General features: G+C 55.2%; 1 protein-coding gene across 1 annotated transcript in view; it reads left to right on the forward strand.

Moving 5' to 3' along the window:
• SHOX2 (short stature homeobox 2) overlaps nucleotides 1–6137 on the forward strand; it is a 7070-nt gene extending 933 nt beyond the window's left edge. The window contains exons 2-6 of the mRNA XM_042042399.1: nucleotides 297–643; nucleotides 757–1321; nucleotides 3782–3839; nucleotides 3922–4010; nucleotides 4100–6137. Of these exons, the coding sequence (XP_041898333.1) occupies nucleotides 297–643; nucleotides 757–1321; nucleotides 3782–3839; nucleotides 3922–4010; nucleotides 4100–4351 (1311 nt within the window). The 3' untranslated portion in view covers nucleotides 4352–6137. The remainder of the gene's footprint in view (nucleotides 1–296; nucleotides 644–756; nucleotides 1322–3781; nucleotides 3840–3921; nucleotides 4011–4099) is intronic.
• Nucleotides 6138–8608: the final 2471 nt, after the last annotated feature.

Consider the following 8608-nt stretch of genomic DNA (forward strand, 5'->3'; position numbering starts at 1 on the left):
CGGGAGCCCGACGCCGCCGCCGAGAGAGCGGCCGAGGCGGCCACCCCCAAGCTCAGCGACGGTAACGGTGGCACCGCGGGCTCCCCCTTCTCCCGTTCCCTTTCCCCTTCCTCCCCTTCCCCCGTCGGGGTCGGTACGCGCGGAGCGGCCCGCGGTCGCGGGTGGACTGGGGCTGGCGGGGAGGCTGTGCCCGGCGGTGATGGGCGGCTGCCCGGGCTCTCCCAGCCACGGGAGATCCGCGGCCAGCCTCGAAGTTTTTAGATTAAAATATTTGAACCCGGATTTAACTTGCTCAGAACGCGATCTTGTTCCCGTTCGGCATCCCACGGGAAGCCGCGCCGCCAACGAAAGCCCGGCCCCGCGGGCCCGTTCGTTCCCCGCGGCTCCGGGTGCGCGGACCCGCGTGGGGCCGGGCCGCGCTGCCCACGCTCGGCCCCGGGGCTCCCAGCAGTTCCGCCCCGCGGGTGTTCCGCGCGGTACCGCGGGGCCGGTACCGGGGCCGCCCACCGCTCTCGGGCGCTGCGGGAGGCGGCCGGGCCCGCGCCCGTGGCTGCGGGGACCCGCGGGTCGCTGCCTCCCTTTTGTTCGGACCGGCGGAGCGCCCGGAGCATCCCTGGAACGGATGCCTGGAAAAAGGCAATCGGTGCCGCGGGGGAGCCGCGGCCGGGGCAGGACCGGGCCGGGCGGCCCCGCGGGGGTCGGTGCGGGGGCCCGCGCTCCGGCCCGGGGCGCGTCTCCGGCCGAAAATTGACCAAGGAAAAACGAATCCCGCGGGAGCGCGGGGCGCGGAGGGGCCGCGGCGGCCGGCGGAGGCTCCGGGGACCTGTTGCTGCGCATCCCCCGGGGGCGCGGCGGGGCCGGAGGGGAGGGCTCGGTGCGGACCCCGTTCTCCCCGCCAGCGGTTACCGGAGGCAGCGGCGGAGCCCGGAACGGCAGCGGCCGAGGCGGCCTAGCGCGGCCCGGGCGCACAGGCCCCGCTCCCGGCTGCCCCGGCCCCGGGGGGCTCCCGTCCGCATCCCCCGGCCGCCGGGAGCGGCGAGAGCGGGGCGAGCCCCGGTGCCCCCGGCCCCGGCGTGCCGGCCCCGCCGCTCTGACTGCTGTGTCGTGCCCAGTGTCCCCAGAGCTGAAGGAGCGCAAGGAGGATGCGAAAGCGATGGAAGACGAAGGGCAGACGAAAATCAAGCAGAGGAGGAGCCGAACGAATTTCACCCTGGAGCAGCTGAACGAGCTGGAAAGGCTTTTCGACGAGACCCACTACCCGGACGCGTTCATGCGGGAGGAGCTGAGCCAGCGGCTGGGGCTCTCCGAGGCCAGGGTGCAGGTAGCCGAGGCTGCGGGGCCGCGTGGGTGCCCGCCCGCGTGGGTGCGTGTGCTCGGGGGAAGGGGCAGCTGTGGGAGAGCCGGGAAGATGATGGGGAAGAGCCCCATCCTTCTGTCAGGGAGAGGAGTCAGCTCCCCGGCGCCCAACTTCACCCAGCAAACCTGCGAACGGCCCCGCAGGGCTTTGCCTCCCCGGCGTTTGTCTCCCCGCGTGTCCCCAGCCCCTTCGTTCGGCCGTGTTTTATCCCAGCTCCGCGGTTATTCCATCCCTGCCTCGGCAGCCGCTCCCGTGGCTCCGGGGCTGGCGGGGGCTGCGTTCCCGGTCCCCGCTGCCCGGCTCATCCATGGACGCACCGATTCCCTTCATGGATGTCGCGACCATAAACTGAATTAGGAACCGCGAAGTGAAACAAGAATAGATTTATTTTCAGTCCGTTTCTCCTCGTAGTTCTTAAATGTTGAAACGGCAGGAGAACTGAGCGAGGTGCTTTGTTCGGGTTTAAGAAATACAGAAAGTCTGGGATAAACCCGGGATATTTTGAGCTTTCTCCCCTCCCAGGAAGCCGCGGCTTCTCTGGATTTAACCTGCGCTTTGCACCCTCCCAAAGTTTTTTCCAAACGTGTTCCTGGGCTGCTTTCTGCGAGTTTTGTCGGGATGAGCTGAGGAGCGGGGAGGAAGGGGATCCCTCAAATGAGAACAAATGTAGCTGCTCCGGTGTATTTCCGTTCTGAAAATAAAAGAAGAGAAAATGATGGTCATTATTTGTTTGAACACATGGAGCAGTTCTAGGCCCCGAACATCTGCAGCTGGTAGAAAGTCTCGCTGTAACAGATACTCCCCCTCAATCTTTGTGCTCGCAGGCACCATCTGCACCCAAGTATGCGCTCCGTCCTCGGGGGGTTTCCCTGCATCGTGTAAGGTTGTAAGGACAGAGGCAGAGCCGGCACGGGGAGCCGAAAAACTCAAAACGAGCAGCTTTTGTCAGAGCCTGAACCACGAAAAAAAAATAAAAATAATTTTTAAAAAGTCTTCATTTTCCCTCTCTCCCCCCCACCCCCCCTTTTTTTTTTTTTTTTTGGTTGCTTTTATTTTTCTGGTTGCTTGGTTGGTTTTTGGTTGGTTGGTTTTTAATTGTTTGTGTTTGTTCGTGGGGGTTTTTTTTAAATTTATTTTTTTGTTTCTGTTCACCAAACCTTAACAAAACCAAGGCAAAAAGTTGTTGGCTGTGGAAAATGGAACAGGGAGGTGCTCGACAAAGGAGGCGGCGGCGGCGCATAATCCGCGCTCCCATGATGCCAAATCGCAGGGTGCATAATAACTTTCGGAGATTTACATAGATTAAACCCATTCCCTAGAAATCCTCCCGGTAAAAAAAAAAAACGCTTTTCAATAATATTTTGCCTCGTATCTGCTCTAATTTGTAAATGACGGAAGGCGCGTTTCCACGGGAGGGCTGAGGGCGAACGTGGCTCTTGGGCAGATTTTCCTTGGCTGGAGAAAATGACAGGGCGGGAGAAATTCCCGTTTATATTCGTCTCTTCGAGTAAGACCTCAAAAAATGCAATTTTTATCTCTTTTTTTCATCTTCTTTTTTTTTTCTTTTTTTTTTTTTTTCCCCCTGGCCGTGGGGAAAGGATTCCTTGGTCGATGTGGCTGCTGGGATGCGCTGCAGAGCCCTGGTTTAATACAGGGATGTTTTAAGACCGGCTCTCCCCCTATCCCTCCCTCCTTTCCCAAAGCCAGCAGAACTTAAGGCTGGGAATTTATTTTAACGATTCCATTTCCAATATTAAAAGTGTGTTCTTGTCTAACGGGGCAGCCTCTTCGGTGCAAGCAAATTAGATTATGATGATAATGAGATAATTATTCCCCTTCTGTGCTACACTCCACTGAACAGAGACATTCGAAACTTCTTTGTAGTGAAGGTTTTAGGGCCGTAATTCTCCTCCACCCCCCACAAAAAAAAAAAAAAAAAAGAAAATAAGAAAAAAAGTCATTAAACTCAGTTGTTCAGTTGTTGTTGAGTTTTTCTGCAAGAGAAAGCTAATTAATTTATTTATTAATGAGCACGAGCTTCTCGGGCCATTATCGCCCGTTAGTGTTGGATATCAGGGGCGATTCCAGCCTTTTGGGAGTCTGATGTGGAAAGAGGAGCCCGGGGCCCGGGAGATCATTTCCCTGGGGCGTGCACTCCGCGCGTGGCGATTTTCGGGGGGTTTGGCTCTTTTCCTTTGGCCTGTCGGAGCTCGGCAGCGGGGGCTGCCCGGGTGGGGGGGGGGCGGGGAGCGCACCCGGGCGTCTTTGTCTGCGGGGTTGTGGGGCTTGGGAATTTCATTATTATTCTCATAATTATGATTATTGTTATTGCTGCTGCTGTTGTTATTCTCGGCGGGTTTATTTGAGGTCTGCCCCTCCCGGCGGCGGCAGCGCGGCCGTGACCCCGTGTCCCCCTCCCCGCAGGTGTGGTTCCAGAACCGCCGAGCCAAGTGCCGAAAGCAGGAGAACCAACTGCACAAAGGTAGCGGGGCGGGGGCGGGGGCGCGCCTCGGACACGCGCGGGGGGGTCCCGGCGCTGACCCCGCCGCTGCCTCCCTCCCCAGGGGTGCTGATCGGCGCCGCCACCCAGTTCGAGGCCTGCCGGGTGGCTCCCTACGTGAACGTGGGCGCGCTGAGGATGCCCTTCCAGCAGGCAAGTGGGCGCGGGCGGGCGGCCGGGCGGGAGGCCGGGCGGCGCCGGGCGGTGACACGGCCCCACGGGCCCTCCCGTTGTCCCCGCAGGTGCAGGCGCAGCTGCAGCTGGACAGCGCCGTGGCCCACGCGCACCATCACCTGCACCCGCACCTGGCCCACGCCCCCTACATGATGTTCCCCGCGCCCCCCTTCGGGCTCCCGCTGGCCACCCTGGCCGAGTCCGCCTCCGCCGCCTCCGTGGTGGCCGCCGCCGCCGCCGCCAAGACCACCAGCAAGAATTCCAGCATCGCCGACCTCCGCCTGAAGGCCAAGAAACACGCCGCCGCCCTGGGGCTGTGACCGCGCTTCTTCTTTTTTTTTTTTTTTTTTTTTTTTTCAATAAAAAAAAAAGAAAAAAGGAAAAAAAAAAAAAGGGAAAAAAGAGTTAAAAAGAAAAAAAAAAAAGAAAGAAACGAGGGAGAGGAGAAACGGACGGGAGATATATACTTATTTAAGGAATTAGAGGACGCGCAGCTGGGAAGTTCACAGGTTTTGAAACTGACCTTTTTCTGCGAAGTTCACTTTAATACAAGAAATTTGATAAGAGAGGCGGGCCTCCTTTCACGTTGCATCAGATACTTGAGTTTAACAACCACGTCTGGAATAGCGACAAAAAAGAAAAAAAAAGAAAAAAAAAAAAAAGAAGAGAAAAAGCCGCCGACGAAGGGGAAAAAAAAAGACAAAAAAAAAAAAAAAAAGACAGTGATTTCTCTGCGAATTTCTAATGGGAAACTGTCCGGGATACTTCCTCCAGCAGCATTCCGGGTTGCATGTATTTGTATTTCATTGATGGAGTCCTTTGATTCACTTGCACTTCACCCTCATCTTTAGTAGAAAAAAAAACAAGACAACCACAAAACCAAACAAACAAAAGTGGCTGGGTTCTTTCTCCTTTAATCTTGGAGGGAAGCAGGCAGAGAGAGGGAGATCAAGCGCTACCTTTTCCACTCTTAAATCTTTGTTGGTCGTTTGCTGTCCCACCTCTGAAATAAAAGGGAGCGGAAAGCGCCAGGAGAGCGGAGTTTGCTTCCCTTTGCCGGGTCTCTCCTGTCCTGAGGGCAAAAGTAAATGAAAAAATAAGAAAGAAGGGAAAAAAAAAGAGAGAGTATTTAATTCCCAACCACCACTTGACACCACGGCAAATTCCGATAAGAGGTACTGGGTACATGTAAAATATGTTGATACACACGAACAAAGTTTATTTTGGCTATAACTTGTGAATTGATAGTTGACTGTCAAACATTTACATTTTATCTCATAAAGGTGTATCTATTCACGTAATCTTGTGATTTTTTTGGTTATGATTATTATTATTTGAGAGACGTATAGCTATTTAACCTGGGGTACCCTGCAGTCAGTGATTGTTATCCCAGATTTTGTCATCAGACCCTCATGCTTATTGCCAAGACAGGGGGAAAGCTCTTCTACGCGAACTTTGGTATGGACGGGCTTTGTATCTATTTGTTCTCCATGAAAACAAAATTATTTATATTGACCATATTTTTTCTAGTGTATTTTAAGTTATTTAAAAAAGAAAAAGAAAAAAAAAAAAAGAAAGCAAGATGCTGTTATCTCATTGCATTTGTTGTCAGTACAATATATTTTGTTTCACTCAGGTTTGCTTCACCTTTTTTAATCCATTTTCGACGTCACGAATTTCAATAAGTGCCAAGTAATGAATTTAAGACACTTTGCGACCTATTGACTGAAGGGGGGACGGTTCGGGGGACGGTTCCAGCTCCCTGCCGGGACTGTCGGTGTCCAGCCATCGGTGATGTTCTTTCTTTTCCGTGTTCACACCTTCTGTAGCGCTCGCACGTTTCTTTCTGCTCCGTAGATACCGCGACACGCCGATAGCGCTCAGCACGACGAGGAAGCGCCGCTCGCCTCCGCGCAGCTTGTTTAGAGTTTCTTTTTTCCCCCACTTTCTCTGAGTTTTTCCCGAGTTTCGGCTGCACAAACCGGGACGCGGCGTTCGCGTTGGCTTTTCTGTGGCAGCCAAGCCGGCCGGCGGAAGCTCTATAGCAATTGTGTCTTTACGAGTTCTGTCAGGTTCCCTCAGGTAATAAAAGCGAGGAAAGCGGAACGGCTCGCAATCTTTTCCACGGAGGGATCCGGGGGGATCGGGACCCCCCGCGCCCGGGCAGAGCCCGCACCGCGTCGGCTCCGACCCAGCGCTCCCGCGGTGGGCGCGGGGGGCTCCGGGCTGGGCGCTTCCTCCAGGTCGGGATTCTCCTCCCGCTCCTCCGGGAGCGCTGGGAAGCTCCGAGAAATCCCAGCGGGAGGAGCCGCGCCGGCGTGAGCGACGGACGGGGCTGGCGGGGGATGCGCAGCCCCCCGAGCCCCCGCCGGGCCCCTCGCCGGGGAAGGGTTGGGAAAGGTTGGGGCGGCTTGGGAAGGGTCCCCCGGGCCGGCTGCGGCACCGCGGGCAGCGGCGGGAGAGCCCGAGGTGTCCCCGCGGGATGGGCAGGGATAAGGACAGGGATAAGGACAGGGACAGTCAGAGCCTTCCCGGCGAGGCCCGCGAGCAGCCAGAGTCAAACCAGCTCGGCCGTTTCTATGCTAATAACGAGCTGGAAATGATAGATTTTGTGCTAGGTAAAACGGCTTTATTCCAGCAAAAGTAAGATGCTGCTAATTATAAAGTCAATAAAAGTACCGGTGGTGTCGATTGATCCCCGAACGCAGCAGTTCATTAATATGAGCACGAGAGCATCGCAGCCCCGCGGCTCAGAACCTGCCTCAGACACCCTCTCCCTCCTCCAAATAAACTTGTCACGTCCCACCTGCTCTGCTTAAAGCACAACTGGTTCAGGTAGAGTCGCCCAACAACCTTGTGCAGGTTTTTGGGGGGTGTGTACAAGGGGAACCTCACACCTGCGCTCAGCTCTTGGCACGTCCGTCTTCAAGATGGTTGCAATAAAAAGTCAGGAAAAATGGGCTTTCATCCTATCAGGGAAGGGATTGGATGGTGTAAGAGAACTGCGTGGTTTTTAGCACAGCTGTGATTAAAATAAAATAGCCTTAACGGGATGTTTTTGGACGGGAACACTTACATTCCTGGTTTCCTTGGACTGGAATGCCTAATAAGTCTACAGGCCAACAGAAGTTGGCCAGGACTCTTCTGTTCCTATTTTATTTCTTAGAGTGTCTGAAGCTCTGTAAAATCCCGTCGATTTCCCAAGATTTAATTGTGGGTGTTTCACGAGGCAGCCAGCGCTCACGATCTGTGCTTCCTGGAGATAAAGTTTTTGTGTGGGATTGACATGGAGACATGCTGGCCTGCGAAGGGGATTTGGAGAAGGGATCCAAGAAATCCTGTAGGAAGGAGTAAACACCTGTTTCTGTCCTCGCAGAGCCCTTGGTGTGTTCCCAGCAGGACCTGATGCAGATTCCGCGGGGCTGAAGGAGCAGTTTCCACATTTTGTTGTCTCTCTGCAGCAGCACGAGTGAGGTGAGCGGGGCAGGGAGCTCACAGATGTGTGACAGGGAGCTCAGATTCCTGCGTGGATCTCCGCTCTCCACACAAAAATGCCGGAAAGGAGAAGGGGAGAAAACACGGTGCATAAACCTGCATGAAAACACGCTAAATCCTGTGTACAAACCTGCCGTGTCTCGAGTTGTTCTCTCACAGCTCAGCTTTATTCCAGGCTAGGCTTTCAAAGTCGCCTTTCTGAGGAGCAGCACTGGACAAGCACCCGAGCCCCTGTGGTAGCCAGCCCTTGGAGTGAGCTGTGGCTGGGTAGCCACGGGATAAATAACGTGTTGTGCTAACAGGACACGCTGTGCTCCTTCCTGCCCCGTAAATATTGAGACTTGTCCAATTCCGTGGCTGTTCCTGTTTTGTTTGCCCTTGAAACCTCAGTCACTCACTATTTCTGAGCCTGATTTCCTTCACTGTGAGGTGCCAGCAGGTGAAAGGGCACCTCAAAGGTCACCTCCTGCGTAAGTTTAGGAGTAAAAGCAGCAGATCTGTATCACTTTTGTGGTTCTGAGGTGGGCAGCAAAGTTCTGCAAGGAACTGGAAAAGTTGTGCTCATTTTTAACCTTTCCTGCGTTCAAGCAGCCACTGCCCCTGGTTTTCCTGGAGGATCCAGTCAGTGTTCCCAGCAACGGGAGCTGTCACTACTCACACCTTACACCAGCCCCCAGCCCTCTCTCCAGGTGTTCTTTAGGCAATTAAGTTGGTGTGAGTGAAGGAGATCCTCAGCATTTTCAGCACCCCGAGTCTCGCTGCTCTGGTGGCAGACTGTGGGCTTTGGGATGCAATTGTGCTGCTTTGCCACTTCCTCCCGATTCTGGGGCTGGCCCGAGTTCCTGATGGTAGAACCAGCAAAGCCACCAATGCCCATCATCTTCCTCAGCGCTGTGGTGACACTGTGCCCGCTTGGACAAGGCAATGAGCCACCCAAACCCCACCCCTTCCCGATGTGAGGCCGGGTTTTGGTTCAGTGGAAAGGCTGTGCGTGCCAGGCGCTGCTGCCTGCAGGATCTGCGGGAATCTGCCGAATCATCCCCGATGCCGTGCCCACAGCCGGCTCCTGCCCTGCGCTGCAG

The sequence above is a fragment of the Corvus kubaryi genome, unplaced genomic scaffold (assembly GCF_017639235.1).
Source record: "Corvus kubaryi isolate FWS band 111438036 unplaced genomic scaffold, C.kubaryi_AGA036_p1.0 37397, whole genome shotgun sequence".
NCBI lineage: Eukaryota > Metazoa > Chordata > Aves > Passeriformes > Corvidae > Corvus > Corvus kubaryi.